Source organism: Lepidothrix coronata, unplaced genomic scaffold (assembly GCF_001604755.1).
Source record: "Lepidothrix coronata isolate B3197 unplaced genomic scaffold, Lepidothrix_coronata-1.0 Scaffold115, whole genome shotgun sequence".
Lineage (NCBI taxonomy): Eukaryota > Metazoa > Chordata > Aves > Passeriformes > Pipridae > Lepidothrix > Lepidothrix coronata.
In genome coordinates, this window is record NW_016690295.1 from 2919434 (window position 1) to 2939361 (window position 19928).

Here is a 19928-nt window from a genome sequence, read left to right on the forward strand (position 1 = left end):
AGGTGATTCCCCATGGAAAAAAAATGTGTTACCTCTGAATGCAACACTTCCCATGACAACAGAAATGAAGGTAACTTGGCTCCCTGAAGCAGATGGGCAAGACTACCTTGACCATTTCAGATCATTTGACTATTCTTGGAGGGCACTGCCATTTCAAAGCCCCTCTTCTCATAAATATTTCCCTAAATGCATCTCACCTCAGGAGAGGCAAAACAAAGGCAAGCGACTTCCAGAGGGAAACACTATGCCCTGGGAAAACTTTCTGCCTTGCCAGATGAGCACAAAAGACCAGATTTAGAAATAAATGTTTTCATTCCGCTCCTCCACAGCCTCCCTGTGCGATAAGGGGAGAAAGAAGCTTTCCTTTTGGGATGCAACACTCCCCTTTTCACGATTTGGGGCACAGTGGACCAAAAGAACAGGAACATACTGATCATACCATGCCCATAAATGACAAAAGCTGCATCACCTAGGCTGTATGTAAGGGCAATTTCTTCTGAAAATGTACACACTGCCTAGTTATTTACCTCCCTTGATCACTCACAAAAGGTCAACAGTCTTAACGTGTGAGGCCAGCAGCAAAGAAAAGGCTTCAAATACCAGATCTCTCTAGTCCACAGCTATTAAAATCCAGACCAGCATAAAAACAGCGTGTCAGCACAGACACTGTCTTTTAGGGAAAGAGTACAGAGAATAACATTTCATCTTTTAAACAAATAAAAAATAATCATCTGTGACTTCAGACAGTGTATTGTGGTTGGTATTTATTCATATCCATACTCTACAATTTCTAACAATATAAGTCAAAGGTTTCCAAAAGGTAATGAAATGTCAAAACCTGTTTTTCGTACTTGTTTAAAACATTTTCTTATTTTCTCTTTGCTTGACATAGTTGAAACAGAAACAGGAAGACATCAAGTCATTATCACTCCATTTGGTTTGTTTCCATTTTTCTGCTTGTTTGTATCCTTTTAAAATTCAATTAGTCTCACTTTTTTAGGATCTCTCCTCATACAAAAGTACTGTAATATTTCTAATAGTCATCATTATGTCACCTCTCCTTCTGCTACAGGCTAAGTAGCAGCCCATTATCCATTCACCTGGCTGTACTATGTTCCATGCCTTAAATCCTAATCCTCTTATTACTTATTTTTCCAATTCATTACTCACTTCCTCTTACGGATGCAAAATACTGACACCAGCACTGAAAATAAACACTGTAACACTGGAGAATGCCACAAAGTCCATTCTCACAATCATTAGCTCACTATGGTCCCAAGAACAAAAAAAAAAAAAGTAGTGATAAGATTGGGGGGAAAAAAACCCAACAAACAACCTTTTCTCTGCAGCCCTGCTTCCCCTCAATCTATGTCGTCATTTAAGGACATTTCATTCCATCCTCTTCCAGAATGTCAGATCCTAATACAGTCATTTTAAAACAAAATGTTTCCTCTTATTAACTTTCTTCAAACTCTCTCTGGCTGAGTGCTTTTACACATCAGAAGAGGCCAGGTTCCCATCACATCTACTTAGGAAATATCCACAGAGATGTCAAAACCAGCACATTCTGCCTGTCACTCGAAGCAACCCTCATGCACTGTTGTCTCTGACCAGGCAAAGATCCCCACTGTAACAGTTAAAAGTAAAAATCATGCCAGTACACATCCACCTTAGCACAGAAACCATTTTCAAGGATTGTACACAAGCAAACGATGTGATCACACTAATAAAAAGAGGTGCTGTAGTGAACCAGCACTTTTTAAAAAACACTTCCAATTACAACTCTAACTGGATTAACTTCGCTTGAAGTCTTAAATAAAAATCTATTTAAAAGACTACTTTCTTGTTAAGTAACTTAAAACAAACACATACCACCACTGAGCTTAAGGGACAAAAAGAAAAAATGTGGGGGAAAATATATTTCAATAGCAGTCCCAATTGCTGCTTGTTTTAAAGGGTTTGTTTCAACATATTATAGTTAAACAAGTCAAACCTGCACTATTCACTCCCAGTCTTTTCCAATACAAAAAGCATTTAAGTACAGTTATGCTCTACGAAGTAGCTCTTTATTTTATTGACCAAAAGCAGAGTTTCTTGCAAAATAAATTCCATCTCAATACAATGTATTCTCTGAAGGCCCTTCTCATTCTTCTTTAAGGTTTTTCTCTTCCCTGGCATCCTCTATTTTGAGACCTTTTGAATCAAACCCCTATTTTCTGATATTATTTACACTAGTCAGGTGTTTCCACAGGAATAAAGAAAAATGTTGACAAACTGCCAAGTTACACAAAGTTAATCTGAATCACACAACTGGTAGAGAGCTATGGATCTATGATGAAATCCAGCATGCTAAAAACCTTTTCAGTAGTAAAACTTTTGCTGAAAATAACCTTGATATATAGTATCTTTCTTCTTCTTTTTCCAAAGTTATCTCAACCACAATTCAGATATTCATATAAATATAACACCAAAACCATTCAAGTAGATGGACCCAAATATTTTTCTTTTTTATATCCTTTTTGTTTCCAAAAATTACTGACCTAAATGCTACTTTATAGAAGGATGATAAAACTACACAAGACAAAGAATATGATCTTCTACTGAGCAGCCTGAATGTTTACAAAGCACTTAAATGCAACTCAGTAACTAGGCAATTTTAGGGGCACATGCCATATTAAGTATATGAATATCATTTGACATCACTGAGGTAACACAAGTACATGCACCCACAAATCTTATCTTATTCGGGGGGGGGGATGATATTTTAGAAAGTACATCCACAAGGATCCCCACTTATTCACGCTTCAGTGCAATACAAGCATCCAAAATGCACTCAAGGTGCCAAGGAGTTGCACACTGACCCTGCCAGCACATGGACCTGCTCAACCCAACCAGCAGGTCAAAATGGAGCCAAGTAAAACAGAACTACAGCTACTACATTTTTATGTAGGCAACTAAATAAGCACAACAACACTGTGTCTACTGAGCCATCTGAAACAGAACAAAACAAACATTTGAAAGCAGTTAGTTGAGACTGAAGTACTACAACAGGACCACCCAGCCCGGCTGTCCACAGGCTCCCCTTCCTCAGGGAGGGAGGAGGGAGAAGTGGCAGTAGCTCATAATAATCTGTAATTGCTTCAAGAAATAAAAAAGCCAAAATAGGTATGAAAACATTCTCAGACCATGCACCTGGAGTGTCTGCTGGACTACAGATCTGTACAGAAGAGCTGATGTTAAGATGGTTGCCCTTGTCTAGAACCTCACAGAATTCATGCATCTTTTTAAGTCTGGCCCATTTTCATCCTCAGGGGCCCAAACTCACAGTATCTGTACCTATTGCACCAAAAGGGACTCTCTAGTGACTTCATTTCTTATTCCCTCTCGTGCACATTTTTGTATAACGTGGGCATGCATCAATCCATATCGTTTCCCAATTTAGTTTTCTGTTGATGAACTCTGTGTAGTTTTTAAACCCTTTGCTGCAGTTTGCAATTAAGCAATAGAGAATGCAGGTGATGAATTGGAATATTTTATGTGAGCACTGTATATGAAGTGTTCTTGTTTACAAGCTACAGCCAAAAAATTAGTTAGATCCTTCTGGTAGGAACACCAGTCACTCATTTCATCAAGCCTAGAATTGCACTGCACAAGTTTTCCTTTCCAGAATGAATAGCTATAAAATACTTAAAATTTTCTTCAAAGTACTCATTATCCTAGTTTACTAGCTTTTTACTAAATTGGCAGACAGTCAATACACAGGGCATACTATTGCCAATGATGCAGAGCAGAACCGAAAAAGGTCTTCAACCAAGACAAGTTCAGCTTATGAGGAAGACAAAAGGAATAAATATCGATAATTTTTGAATGTCACACAGATTGGATAACTACATGAAGAAAGGTTTGAAAAACAAACAAACAAAAAAATCAAAAACATACATCCATTTTGAGGCAAATGAGAATGCAACCATGTATCAAAATCACTTTAAATGTCAGTCTGGTATCACCTTAAACATTTAAGTATCCTGTCACTCACTAACTCCAGCTGAAGTCCCCTGCTGCTGAAGGCACTCAGTCAGAATGGAGTTTCTAAGAACTAGGGAAAATATTTACAAGTTCTGGAGAAAAACAGAGGCATTTACATAATCTTTGGCAACAGGATATAGAAGTATGGCACTTCTAGTACACTGTCCAGCTGCTTACAGGAAAAAACCCATCATCGCATTAGGAAGGCAGGAAAGGCATCCTAAACAAGATAATTTTTTTCTCTTTTCCTTTGAAAAAGTCTCATCAGCAGTCTCAAAATAATAGTAAGTGATGACTTCAGAGTGCAACACAAAACATACTTCCAGAAAAAAAAAAAATCAACACTGTAAAAACATTCAAAGCAACTACTCACATTCCAAATGGTAACCAGCCACTTAACCCTCGTACGGCCTACGTTCTTAGATGGTTCTAATTTTTTCTAAATTATTCTTATTATTTACCTGGAATAGTAGTTCCTTAAGCCATTAACTTTAATAAATGCTAAAACCTTGTTCCATTGAAGGTTAAAAAAAAAACAATTAAAGCAAAAGACACTTACCTGTAATACCGAGATTGTAAATAAGTTGAACAAATAGTCTTTGATACATGGCTGGCAGACCCGAAGTCTATTACTTTGACCCGGTAAGGCTGCCGAACAGGATCCACCAACATAATGTTCTCTGGTTTGAGGTCAGCATGGATTAAACCCAGACTTTTCAGTTTTTTCAGTGCAGTGGCCACCTGTTGCAGAATGGGCCGTATTACTTTGAGTTGCAGAGGGCTGAATTTGTTTTGTTTCAGGAAGTCGTACAAATTCTGTTCCAACATCTCGAAAACCAGGCAAGTGTGGTTGCGATGTTGAAAGCACTCATAGGCTCTCACAAAGTTAAATTCATCAGCATTTTCAGTGCTTAGCCTCGCTAAGATGCTCACTTCTATTTGTCCCTGGCGCGCGTACGAAGGGTGATTCTTCAAGATTTTGATTGCCACAATCTCATTCGTCCCCCTCTTCCAGCACTTCACTACTTGTCCAAAGGTCCCTCTCCCAAGGAAATCCAGAACCTCGTACGTGTTTTTCACGGAGCACAGCACCTCGTGCTGCACTAACTGGTAATCTCCATCTCCGCTTGTGCCAGTCGGTTTTGCAGTTGCAGCCGTCGTCACGACCGTCACCGGGTTCCCCACGCTGGTTTGCAACATTGCAGGCAGGATGGACAGTTCATCGACAATCTGCATCGTGCTGTTCTGATTATCCAGCTCCTCACTCTTACGCTTCAATCCACATCGCTGGGGTCCTTCCAGGATATCTGACTGGCTTCCTTGCGTCCCAGTCCGAGGTGCCTCTAACTGAGGTTGCTGCACCCACGCTGCCAACGCTTTTGTAGCACCTGCGGTATTTTTTAAAGCAACAGCATTTGACTGCAACCAAAAGTTCTGTCCTCGAGGTCTGTCAAATGGGTTTTTAGTCTGAAAGAAAGTACTAACCCTGTGGGGAGAAATTCCAAAGTTTTTACCGTTCACATAGATTTGCGGGTAGGTTCTTTCGTGGTACACGCAACTGCTTGGTTCTAGTTTGAGTTTCTTCACACTACAAAAGGCACTTGACTGGGTTTGATAAACATATGGTGGATAGACCAAGACTTGTGAGGCCATACCTACAGAGAAGATAAAAAGAAAAAAAACAAGTGAAAATTCTACACGTGTCCCATGCTTTGCAGCAGCTTCTTCTAAAAAAATCAGGACACGGGTGTATTCTCCAAATGAGCCAGTCTAAAGTTGTTACATATTTAGTTTTTTGTGGCTGATACAAGGCCCTTAGGCCTTACCAGAGCACACACTTCAGCACACAGGGACTTTAACAGCAGCAGGTTACTGCAGTCAAGTGCACAGGGCAGGACTGAGATAGTCTGCAGCAAGCCGCTGCATGTCATTTTTCAAGTGCAGGACCTCCCTTTGTGCTATTAAAAACTCAGGTTTCATTTAAAACCTCCAAACTTCTACATACAAAAGTACCATAGTGTTCGGTAACATAACTGAACAACCCATTCAAATATTTGTCAGAGGTGACATAAAATAACCCAGACATTCTTAACTGTGAGATAAAGCTACCTGTTACACAGGTAGATTTACTCCTTGGAAGCACCATCAGGCTTCAGAGAACAGACAGACAACAACACAACTGTCAAAGCTGGAAGAATTTCACTGTGATGAAAGCGAAAGCGATCGAGCCATGTGATGGGGCCCAAAATAACTTCAGGGCACGTGTACGTACACGAACGACCACAACTTTCCAGTAAATTACGATGTACAGTAATCTAATCCATTCACGAAAGGCAGGTGCTTTTCCCAAGTTATATTCCACCCCACTGCAGGAGTTCCAATATCAGTGACGCAGTCTTAGGGGGTAGAGGCACTGAATTTAACTTCCAGGTTTCCTCTTTCCACTGACCCTGCTGTCCCCTTCCAAACCTGTCAAACGCCAGCCTTAGTGTTTAGCATTACATGACAGAAAAGTCCAAGAAAAAGGCCCTGGATGGACCTCAGTGTAATTTGACTACAAGGTTTCATGGAAGTTATGGAAGTTATACCAGTCTGATCAGCTCCCAGAGACAAATTCAACACCAATAATACCTTAATTAAATCACTTAATCATACCAGGCACATGAAAATTCTGTTAATAGGTATTTAAATTGCAGATGAGTCACATAAAACTTGAGCCAGACATTGCAATGACTCCGATCAAATGAAAACTAACCAAACGCACGGCATAATTATTCTGAAGCTGTGATTTGATTTATGCAAATTAGCATTTAGATATCTTAAGAGCAATTAAAATAATCATACCAACACCTCAGTTTAGCATCCTCTAATGGGTTTTGTCCCAGCTGTAGCAGAAAACTTCAAAGCCCTTTCCTCCCCAAAGCTGTTTGCCCAGAGCCCGATGATGGAGAAGGCTGGAGACAGCCAGCAGCTGGGCTCTCTTGCCACCAGGCATGATGGGACTGCCACTGGCCTCCTGCTTCACACCAAGAATTTAAGACTAACTTTTAACCTCAAAATACAGGCAAAAATTCCCCAAATTCTTGAATTCCCTTCTAAATGACATACCCCATTACAACATGCCTAGTGCACAGCATAAACATATTACTGACTACGGGACTTACCCTCTTTTCTATAATAATCATATTTAAATAATTCACAGTTCAGGCCAACCTAAACCTTCTGTCAGCAGCCTACCATTCCTTCAGTTCTTCTGGGATGACTCAAATACCAGATTTGCCACATTTACTCCAAAGACACCGAAATATCAAAATAACGCTTGGGGTTTTTTCTTAACAATCTTTTCAAGGTTCCTGCTAAAAAATGCTCTGCTTGCTTTTTCAACAGAATCCTTGCTTACTCTTTGACACGCATGTGCATGACAGAAGTAAAATATACAACTTCAAAAAAAACTTTTACACTTCAAAAGCAAAGAAACTGTCCCTCTTCTCAAGGACTGGCATGTTATCCTACAGTTTGCTGACAGGAGGGTTCAGAGGCCCAGCATCACCTTCATGACTCAGAGACAAATCTAAATGCTGAGCCAGCCCAGAGGCACAGCCATACCACTAAGCTCCTGGGCAGAAACAGGTCCAGTGCACCTCCAAACAGGAGGGAGCTGGATGTCTGGCCCAGAGGAGAGAGGCTGGCTAAGCTGCAGCAACCCCAGCAGGTCCATTTGTCCTGGATCTGCCGTAACCAAACAGCAAACATTCCCAACATTTCACTTCTGGAGAAGGTATTTGCCCATGCGAGCACATCACCAAAGCTGAGGGCATTAAATGAGGATGGTTACTTTAAAAAAAAACAATAAACCCACACTGCAGTTAAGGATGTTTTCAGAAGACATGACAACAACACAGTGTGGGGGGGAACAGGGGGAGGACAGTCCTCTAGCATGGCCAGAGGACAACTCAAATCCTCACCTGAGCCTATTGAGACCACGGGCATTCAAAAAAAGTGCAAGTTTTCTATAGCTCATGCTGTTCAAACCAGTCCAGAAGTTCTGGAAGCACACAGTCCCAGCTTTAACATTAATTTCAGCTGGACAAAAAAAGCCAGGCTATCTATCATCTTTTGGAGTTTGTGTGTTTCTTACAGACTTAACTACATGACCCTGAACTCCAACCACAGTAACAGCTCTGTTCTCAGATAAGAAGTGTTTACTGAGTTATCACAAGAACATTTGCAGCAACTCCAAAAAAAAAAAATATAATTAAGCACTAAATAGAAGAGATAACATACCCTGGAAGAACAACCTTGGATACAATAATGAAGTGCACTAAATCCGACTGAACAAAAAACAGTAAAATTTTACTCCAGAAAAATAAAAATGGTCTTGGTTTTTGTAGAAGCATCTCATTTCTTACCTTCCCCTAAACACTTCTTTGTTAGCTCCATTATTTTGCTTGTGGTTTTTTTTAAACATACACTTCAAGATGTCAATCTCATTTGGACAAGCTACAACGTCTTCATATGACCAATGAATGAGGTGTTCCTGTGAAACAGGTGCATGAAAATCCTCCACCTGAGACTGCTTAAAGACCCCTGCCACGCACTCATATGCAGTGCTCAGGACACATTTCAGCACCTTCCTCGCTCTACATTAACATATATGCAGCGAAATCCAAGAGAGCATCATGTAACTAATCCAACACAACCAGTTTCTGGAGGCCTCTGTTTTGAGAAACTAAGTTTATAAATAGGATTGATTTGCCCCTACCCGGACGAAAACAAAGCTCCACAGTCAGCAGAGCTGCACAACAAACCTTGAAGAGAAAGGGAAAATACCACAACAGCCTCTACTATAACAGCACTGCCATAGTGTGGGGGCTTTTTTGTTGGTTTGGGGTTGTCGGTGGTTTGGTTTTTTGGTTCTGTTTTTTCCTGTGTTGGTTTGCTTGTGCGGATTTTTAGGGTTTTTTTTTTTTACTATTTTGGGGGATTCAGGTTACAATGCAATCCTATGTATAGCTACACTGGAAAGAGTAAAGAGTTATCATGTTGCAGGGCTTTTTTGTTGTTATTTTTTTTTACCAGGTCTCCTAGCAGAAGAAAAAAATACAGCACATTTCCACCTACCAGAGTGGATCTTTCTTCCCCCTCTTGTCACAAAACATTTCACTGAGTTTATCCATCTTTCTGCACTGTTCTTAGAGACACTATTCCCACTTCCTCGTACAAACTGAAGCTTGTCAGGCTACATCTACATTAACAAGTCCAGCAGCAGAATAAGAGAGGGATGTGCAGAGCAAAGCAGCCAGTGCTAAAGGAAAGCAAAACCCTTTCTTTCTGTGCTCATTTCAGGGAGGTTACTTGAGCCCAAACACTCATGAGCACCTGGTGCATATCTTGAATTTTAAAATTTAAGAATTTTTAAAAAACCAAAGGCGTGCACTAGAAGACCCCTTCGGAATGCAAACCAAAGCAGAGTAAACAAAACCATCAGAAGATGGACTGAAAAGTGCAATCCCCAGGTGACATAAGACAGCTACACAGGTAGCCTCCAGCTACTTGAGTAGTTTCAGACTTGTCTTTCAGTTTTAGTTGCAGAGAAGCCTGTCTGTTCCCCCTAAAACCATTTTTAAAGCCCTCTTCTCCTCCCTCAAGTGCAAGGAGACCATCATAACTTCCCTCCAGCACAGTGACTGCTCCTGAGCAGTGGTTCACACAAGTTGAGGTTGAGTCTAGAGTTCTCCAGTTCGCATTCTCCAATACTGAGGTTGCCTCACATGCCAGACACTGCCAGTGAATACTGCAGGGGATGTGGAAGAGAAAGGCTGTCTTGAGACACCTACCAATTATTATTACCTCTAGACAGGCTTCCTTCGAAGGAATGAGTCTTCTTGGTTTCAAGCACGGAGAACTGGGAAGACTACATTTGGCTTATTAAACAATAAACTACATAAAATGTGTGACTCCTGATCAGAGTTAAGATGGGAATTCTGTGCTTCTGAAGAAAGTACCAACAAACTAATGAAGTACGTAAATTCATTGTTAATTCATTTAAATAAACCAATAAATGCACTTTCACAAAGCGATGTCAATGGATCGGAGGCACTTCACAATTTGCCCCCCAAGTCAGGCTTCTCTCTACAGAAACTGAGTAACAAACCACTCAGACATGTCTCAGCAAAATGAAACCCCTCTGCTTAACATCTTGCTAATGTTCACCTAACTGTAACAATGCTGGCAGTTCTAGGCAAATTTAGGAACACGACCAACTTGGCAGACTGGGACAACCTCGACAAGCACAGGCTGTTTCAGGCCTGACCACCATTAATAATTAACCATACACTGACATTTCCTCATGACCGAGTGAGGCGGTTGTGCAGCAGAGTAACCAGTTAGAAAGGCCACGAGCTGAAGAGGAATTGCCACACTACACCCTTGATTCGTCTGCAAAATACACAGCTCCTTTTACCTGCCCCAAGCGGTGCAATCACCCTGTTGTTGCTGGCGTAGTAAATCCCCGGCAGGCAAAGCCCAGACAGCGGCACCCACCTAATAACAGAGTTAAACTGTAACTCAAAAAAACTTGTTTTCCCACTTCTTTAGGGCCTCCATCGGCAAGAACCGGTTCCAACACAATCGCACCCTTCTCGAAGCGCAGCTGGGGCATCGAGGGAGGCTTTCTAAAAGCTCAGGAACTTCCAGCAAATGCTCGATTTGAGCAGCGGGTGCTTACGCAATGTTTTGTTTACATTATGCATCACTTTGGAAACACTAAGGATACTAACTGCCCTTTTTCCCCAGGTAAAACAATTGCTCTTTTTACATTAGCTGACACTCAGCTTCGCCAGTTATTTAGCAAATAGAGATCTGAATTAGGTGCCCTCTCCTTCCCCCCCAGAAGAAACTTAATTACCAGTAGTAGCAGCGTCTCTATGCCATTGTTTATTTTGGATATGTAGCCGAACAAGCTGTACTGATCCGAGTACTTTCATACCCATGACCCGTTCACCCTAAGGAATTCCCTTACTCCAGCCCTACGATTACTAACAAAGCACTGGCAATTGAGGTTTCGTGCAATTTATACAGGAAAAGATCCACAGACAGGGCAAAGTGTCCAGAAATACAAGCCCAGAGAGTCCTCCCACCCTCTGGCCACCTCAAAACCAGCTCTGTGAGCAGATCTGTGACCCACGGAAGGGAGGGAGCAGAGCAAAGGAGAAAGCACGAAGCTGTTTCAAGTAACACATGCCATGTGAATCGTTTCCTTGCATAACCACAGAGGCAATTCTAGACATGAACTGCCCAGGCACACACACACTCCACCACAGAAAACTCTGAGATGCAGAGGCAGCTGATGATACCTCACAAAAAAAGCCAACACCAAGTTCCAGGGGTAGCAACCAGAGGCACGCAAGTTTAATGACAAAAAAAAAAAAAACTATTACAGTCTTTGATTAAAACACACAAGATATTTCAGAGCTCCAGAATTTTGGTCCATCGTACACCAAGAAAATTCAGTTGAGCTGATGGCAGCCTTTGCCCAACATAAAGCCTCAGTCCTCCACAGGTCAGTGGCAAAGGTCAAGGCTGAAAGGCCAAAGGTTGGTTGCAAGCTTGGGGAGAGTCTTAGCGGGAAGCAAACGATACAGGGATTAAATTTTGCGTTTGTAAAACTTAGTTACTAAACACCTAAGAAAAATGTTACAGAGCTGACTTCAGATTTGTACAACATCAGAGATATTTTTAGTCAGACACTACCGATACTGCATTAATACCAGAAACGGAAAATCTAAATTCATTTAAGTGTGATACAAACTAGTCTCAATTGCACCATTGTCTCGATACTCAGAAGTAGAACTGACGCCATACACTGAACACACATTTTATATAAAATATCAGAGTGAACTCCTATGACTCAACGCTGTCGTTAGTGCCAGTAGCAGTACTCAAGAATACAATGGCTATATTCACATTTTCCGCAAATATCAAAAGCTAAATCTTGTGATATGACTGCAATCATAGCTAAGAAGATAAATGAAACAGTACTTCAAGCACTTTTTTCTCCTCTGGGCAAGATGCTGTCGTCCAACTGCAAAGCAAAGCACAAGCAGTGCAGTATCAGCCGTCAGCCCCCGAATGAGAACATGCCCTCCAAATCAGAATGTGCCTCCATCAACACAAACAGCGCATTTCAACCAGCCAGGGCTTCGCCAGCCTAATCTCTTCTTTTAAAAGGCTAATTCTTTTAGAACCTGGAAACAGTAGGCACACTGAAATAAAAGTCCAGAACAGTGGTATTTAGGAGAGCCCACACCTTCGCGTTCCCCACCAGAGTAGTGCTGAAGGATCTATTCAAACCACTGCTGCTGTCTGTCACAAGAGCAAGAGGGATCGAGGTGAGTCGACAGGCAGGGCGTAAAGCCACGCTTTTTCCATTGCTGTAAGTGTTTCCAAAAGATTTTGCCACCTTCCCTAAGGCAGAAATAAAATTTGATAGAGGGGATTAGCCCAAACTGCTTGTTGGTATATCACCTGTTCAAATGCCGCTGTCTTTTTAAAACAAACAAACTTCTTACACGTGTATGCCAGCTTTCCTTCTTATTTCCAGTAATTTTATTTTTGTTTCATTGCTTAGTTTTGCCTTCTTAAGTCTGCTGGGCTTTTTTTAAAAACAGAAATGGACCAACCCCACTAAGCAATTTATTTAGAAGCTTCATTTTAGCATAGCTCTAGACAGTATCAAATGCAGCTCCTGTAAGGCTATAAATCAAGAGGGCTGTTTCCCTTGTAGATACCTCAGCTCCACAGAACACATCTGCATGCACATCAAGGGGTCCTATTCACCTAAAGTTCATCAAGTCCTCTAAACTATTCAAAGTGGAGGAAATTCATCCAAAATGGTCTTTCTCCCTCTTACCGTAAAAGATTTTCCCCTGGACAAAACAAAAGAATACACCATACACCAGCACAACAATACAAAATTACTGTTCTCTCCACAGGACTTGCACATTAAGTTTGCAACAGCACACACACAAATAGCCTGTCGAGCTCATTGAGTCTGACACGTGATGCAAAAATTTGCAAATCAGGCCCTCCTGTATCAAGGAGGTGAATACAACTGTTGCCTACACATTGAGAACTACCTAGCAGTAAGTAATGTTTGAGTTAAAACTTTCCCCAAACACATGGGGAAAAAAAAAAAAAGAAAATCAGTCTCTCTTCCCAGAGCATATTCATCTCCTTTTGCAATAAAAATATTAGAGTAAATAAGAACCTTAGCCTTTTTTGTTTGTTTGTTTTAAATCTGACTTAACTGCAAAATAATTAAGGCATCTAAGCCAACATGCTTTCCTTGACTGATCTTTTTCTGCTGCAGTTTTCAGGTCAGTTGCCTCAGCTACATCAAGTAACAACTTTCAAACATATACACATTGAGATAAATACACATAGTAAGTATATGTTTGAAAGGTATTTGTATATATACACAGACAGAAAAAAACCTCTTCAAAGTCCTAGTATATTTCCCATAATAAAAATTCCTTATTTAAAAGGGGTTTGATTATTCTGCCTTTATATATCAGGAGTTTTTCTTTCATTGTAAGCAACGTTGTCATGAAAATAGCATTAAGTTGCTTACTGAAAATAGCTGTATAAAATAGATATGGCATATGTAGAACAATAAAGAAAGAAAGAACAGAGGAAAAAGAGGTGTTTACTTTTTTCAGATTTCCAAGGATGCAGAGGAAGCAGCATTTCCTACAGGTAAATATCAGTGCATTAGAAATGCATACTGTTTCACAGAAGGATCAGCCTCTTGCCTCCTAATGAATCAATAACTGCAGCAACCCATACTATAATGTTTCCCCAAAGCCACCAGTGCAAGAAATTTCTCCATCTTCTCTATGCAGAGAAACTTATTGATTTAACTCTACAGAAGGCAAAAAGAAAGGCAAGATTACATGCAGCACATGACCCCACTAGCTGGGGGTCATAATAATACTGATAAATGTGCATCCTTTTTTTCTCTGTTGTATTCCCTTCCATGTTTAATAATCTTTCCATTTGTGGCATAAGTAAACTTTTAACAATCACTCTTATTTTAGTCTTCAAAAGAATGTTTAGACATCTCTGCAACCAAGTTTTAAAAAACACGTTTAGTCTCAAGGAGCACTTGTCCCAAAGAGCTTCCGAAGTATTTCTTGAGAAAAACTCCCACCATGTCCTCTTGCAGGGCTCAGAGCTGACACAGTCAAAGCAAGAAGTCTTCCCACAGCACCAATACAAAAGCCAAATAGAAAAGGTATTAAAAACACCCCTTTAGCATCTCCTGAAAGCAATCCATTCCTATTAGGCTGAATATCAATTAATTTCATGAATCACTAAGTAAGTTGATATTAACAGACAAGGAAAGAGGAGGCAAGGAGCTTTTTTCTCCTCTGAGGAACAAAGCTGCTTCCTTCTCAAGGGCTTCACAAGTAAGATCCCAAACACCAAAATTCCTGCATTTAACAGATTCAAATACTGAAAAATAAAGATCTTGTGAGAACCTCTTCTATCTCTATAAATAGTTTAAATCTTCAAAAACAATACGTGAAAAAAACCTCAAATGGAACAGACAGACTGTAGACAAGCAACCAATTCTAATAGTTCAAAAAAAAAAAAAAGAAAGAAAAGAATAATTGAAAGGAAAAGAGTAGAAAGCAGCAGATGACCGAAGTTTCTAGGAAAACACAGGAAGGAAGATGTTTACAAGACAATGATACACATTAACAGCATTTCAGTCAAAAAGGCAGAAAGGCATCTTACAAGAAACAACTAAAAAGGTTTCTGGAAGTTGTGCAAGTTCCACCAATTGTTGTGTGCCAACACAGACAAACCCTGCATCATATGAAAGAGGAAAAAAAAAAAAAGAACATGTTTTACTCAAACTAGCAGAATTAGGTAAAGGTTAACAGCATTTTTTTAAAAAAAAACACTGACAAAGGACCAAAACAAGGTAGTAAATAACACGTTGAGACTGGAAACACAACAGTGTGTTTGTGGGTTTGTATCTACATATGAAAAAGTAAATTACTTTTGTAAAAGTAAATAAATAAAGTTTCAGATAGATAATATTTATGAATATGTGATACTAGTAGTTACTCTTAGTTTCCAAAGGGAGCTTAGATCGCCAGTAAGAAAGGTTTCTTTGCTTGAAGTATTGTTTTATTTACCTTTTTAGCTGTGATTGCAGTCATACTGGTATCACAGGAGTTAGCTTTTGATATTTGGGGGAAATATGAATATAGCAATTTTTTTTAACACTTATTGGCACTGAAGTTTGTTTCCACTCTGCACTTTTGCCTTTACAGGTGAGCTTTCCCATGCAGACCTCAAGCCTACACTAGGTCCTTTCTGTGGGCAGGCACTTGCTTCAGTCTATTCCAGCAGGAACAGGGAAAGGTTCAGATGTCAGCTGACATCCACATCCCAAGGGAGCAGGCCTGGAGGGATCTGGTCACACTAATAAAAGCAGCAAACATCTTTGCAATGAAGACATTCCAGCCCCACACAGAGCACAGCTGCACCAGTTATCACAATCCCAGCTGAAGTTGTTCTCCTGGCAATTCTTCCTGCCCAAGGACCAGTTTTGACATCTCACTTCATCATGGTGAGGAGACCCAATTTCATTTCTCAGTTCACCTTCTGAGAGTCAAGTAAAACCAAAAGTAAACCCCTAAAACAACCCAAAGCAAGTTTTCTCAGGTACTGGTCGCAGCTTGCCCCAAGGCAACAGCCAAGCCAAGCTTTGTGATAAAAATCTTGCCTCACCCAGCAATTTAAGTTCCTGGGAAGTTAAAGTGTCCCTGTCACATAAAAATCAGCTCCAGGACAGCACGGCCTGGTAACCTAAAGCAGCACAGCCTCCAGAATAGAGCAGGATCAGTGGATTACAGAGTGGTTTCCCACAGACATGGAAAGTGACTGTGGGCATCTCCAACCAGCAGCTACATCCTCCTCTTTTAATGGTGATATTCACAGAACTCTGCACAGGTATTAGGACCTGAGCTTTTTTATCCCTAAGCTTTCCACCCCTTATTCTAAATGGGTAGTTACTGAGGTGCTGTACATATTCAGCAGGTCATGTTTATACAAATACAAAGAGATTTTCATTTGACAATCACTGATTTTTTACATTAAAAGCATTGTTCCCATTTAACTTGGAACCTGCTTTTAAAAAGCACTAAAAAGTTTTCTACAACTGTTAAATTGTTTTAGTAAGAGTGGAAAGAGTCATATGAATTTAAGATTACTGATTTTTAAGACAGTTTTTTGATGGGAGTGTCCTTCATAACATTTAATAACAGTACTCTGTACATAAGAATCAAATTACTTTTTTAATATTGAGAGTTGCTGTGGCTTTGATCACACTAAAATACAGGAATTTATTTGTTATGTCTGTTTTGTCTTTTGATATTTCACTGCATCTTATTTTATTGTTGTGTTTTGGAACTTGAACTTAACATTTTTCTACGCTTCATCTTATTACACCCAAACATTGTAGAACACGAGAGAGCTGGAGAAAAGGGAAAACCAGGAATATATTCCTTATTTACAAAAAGGAATATTTTCTAATCTTTTTCCGAAAACATAAGGTGAAGAAGACTGTACAAAAAGTTTACATAATACTGGACCTAAAAAATATGTATAGTTAATGATATAGGGAGAGGTATTTTGAAATGACACAACTCCAAATCAAAGCATAAGAAAAATAACAGAACTAAACTACATGAGTTGACTTGTTTAAAAAACAGTTCAGTTATTTGGCTCTTCTTCCTTTTCCAAGCACAACTGCTATGCTAGAGACTAACTCCCATTTTTCAGAAAGTTATCCACTCTCAAAAATTAAGTGGAATATTAAGACAGTGTATGAAAAAAAAAAGTGACATAATGTGAAAAAATACTACAAAACTGTACAAAGACTATTCCCAAACTGCATCTAAAACCAAGGCTCACACCAACTCTTGCCATCTTTTTCAACGTTCATTATATTGAAATGAAACAACTGAAGAATTAAGGGGAGGGGGGAAAGAACAGCCCTGTAGGAAATGCTATCAAATAAAGTCACCAACAAAAATCCACTTTCATAATTACATGTTGTTCCCCTGCTCACCTGTCACTCAAAACTTAGTGCCTCTGAAGAAAAACAGAGCTACAATTTCTCTAGAAATCTGTTGAAGAGGTAGAGGCTCTAAATTAAAACAGTCCATGGGAGGGTAGGGGAAGCCAAGAACAGGTAACAGGATTTTCTAGGCTTTATCCTTCATTATAGGTTATTTCAGGTCAAAAAGAGGGTGTTCACTTGCTGTACAAGTCAGAAAAGGTAACCCATTACTAACCCATATCATAGGACTAGCTATTTAAAGTTGCTTTAAATCGAGTTAACATGGTCATTTCAGGTGCACTGTACACTCAGCACCCATCTCTAACACGCTCAGTGCTCAATTCCTCATATCTGGTTTTGTGCTTAACCCAGCCAGAGTTCTGAAATACAGTTTGAGATACCTAGAGATCCATCTCACACTTACCCAAAAACCGAGCTTTTCTTTCAAGACCTATTGAAAGTAATACATTATTTTCCACTCCAACTCTGATTGTCACTTAAGAGATCTGAAAAAATATAAATATTTCAGTGACTTAGGAACAGAGACATTAACTTAGTAAAAGCTCCCCAGCATCAAGCTGAACTCTTATTTCCCTCACTTTCAAAGGCAGGAAAATGTAATAGTTAGAGCAGCTGTGAGTTTACGTAACACATCTACAGGACCATCACAGTTACAATGAAGAAGCACTAAGGATGTTTTCTTCATCAGATCAATCCCATGCCAAGACTTCTGAAAGTCTCCTCTAACTGCACCGAGTAACATCATCAGGGAATTGAAGAAAACTCGGAAAACACAAAATGGCACACACAAGCCTTTCTGAGGTCTGAAAGGTGGAAGCTGTTTCACAAAATTCAACAGCAAACTCGTAACAGGTCAACGTTGGTATCGCCACCATCCTCCCTCCGTGTTTCTTCTTCCCTCGGCCGAGTATCACCAGGTGATATCAGGCCTGCTCTGCTCAACTCATACTTCTGTCAGTGGGCAGAGCAGTTTACCTCAGCTGTAATGCTCCTGCATATTGGATGATATCATTATCCAGAGCAGCTAAGGCTTATCTAATTTAAAAAAAAAAAAAAACAAACAAAGAAAAGTATAGCCGTCCTCTGCTTTATTCCCCAGAGTTCTGGGCAAAAAGTGACACTGCCTACAGTAACTACTCTGTATGTACACAGCATTCAGGCCACGATACCTCACAGACCTCACACTGCAACAGCAACATTTAGCTCAACTAAAAGGACTTGTTCCATCTGTATTTAACATTCCTCCAAAATACAAATATTCCTCCAATTCGGCCCCAAACGACAGCACGGATCCCGTTAGTAGTGCTGTTCTTCCCACACACCCGTAAGAAAGCCAAACTACTAAATTCCTGTTTCAAAATGCGCTGCTTTGTCAAAAGGGCCTTTGTTGCTATGATCTGCATGCTGGCAAAACAGAAAATACAAGAAAATATATACTGTTAAAAGGAAAACTATTCTAAAAAACAGGAAGTCTGCAATCCCTTAAAATAGTACAGAGAGGTACATTACCTAAACACACAAGCTCAGAGAAACACAGCCTGACATTTCCTACACGTTTAGATTGGGCTTTGCACAAGAATTGAGCATAGTTAATTCTCTTCCACCCAGGAACTGGTAAGCCAACCCTCTGCCTCCAGAAGCACTGCTCAGCCTCCCATCCCCTTGAACAGACCGACAATCAGTCCGACAGATGCTTTTGGAAAAATCACCTCCCAAACAACGTTTGTTTTGAAGCAACTGCTACCAACTGGAGGACACAACAAGAAAAGCAGCACGTGCAAATTCCAATATTTCTATGAGTCAGTTCTGTTGAGATGAGTGAGTTGCAAGCTCACTCTTCTTCCCCACACCCTGTCTTTGTCTCTGCTATCTCGTTATGCAGAGCTGGTCTCATTTCCCTATTTCTGTAGGTAGTTGTTTGAAAGACAGGAGGGAGGAAGCACGCAAACACGAAAAACCCTAAACAAAGAAAAATCACAAGTACCGGCAGAGAACCCCAGGTCAGGGGCAGCTTCCCGAGCAATTTTTCAATGAAACTTTATTCCAGCTGATGGAATCCGTCCAATTACAAACCGTCCTCAAGCCCGGAGAGCCACACGCCGCCACCACAATCGGAATTAGAGCATCCAGCCAAATATATCCATGAAAAAATAATTTACAAGCACAACCGATGCCACACCCCGAGTAAGCAGCAGAACTCGCACTGCAACAGAAGTGCCCGGTAACAAGTGCATTAAGTGAAAACTCTGCCTAATTCCTGTTTTACATGACTGTAAACATCACCTCACCGCGCCGCTACCATAAATGGTCCGCGGCAGCACAGATAAAGCCGTCACCGCTGTTATATCGGTATCACTTTTCTCCCGGTAAGTCCACGTTAACACTTTGCTCTATTTATCTGCGATCTCACTCTGCCACTTCGTAATACAGTATTGACCTATTTTCCAGGTGCTTAATTAATCTCTTCGCTGGCTGCCACGCTTATTAGACAGCTACTGCGTGTATTTTAAACTTAGTTTATAGGAACCTTTAGCAGATTAACTCTGTTATAGAATCATTATATCAGAAAGTAAGTATTCATAGTCCAGCCAGGCTTTTCTACTTTGTGTGAAATCAACCAGAGATTAAACTTTCTGCAAATGATGTAATGGGAGGTAATACTGGGGGGGGAAAAAAAACAACCACAGAAATATGCATTGTTACCAACAACTGTAGCTTTACTTAATGTAATTGTGGGAAAATA

At 40.2% G+C, this 19928-nt stretch overlaps 1 protein-coding gene across 4 annotated transcripts in view; it reads right to left on the reverse strand.

The window, feature by feature from the left end:
- Nucleotides 1–19928, reverse strand: part of HIPK3 (homeodomain interacting protein kinase 3) — a 98158-nt gene that overhangs the window by 51556 nt on the left and 26674 nt on the right. For all 4 annotated transcript variants that reach the window (XM_017825005.1, XM_017825003.1, XM_017825004.1 and 1 more), the window contains exon 2: nt 4586–5681. In XM_017825005.1, coding sequence (XP_017680494.1) covers nt 4586–5679 — 1094 coding nt within the window. In that variant the 5' untranslated portion in view covers nt 5680–5681. The remainder of the gene's footprint in view (nt 1–4585; nt 5682–19928) is intronic.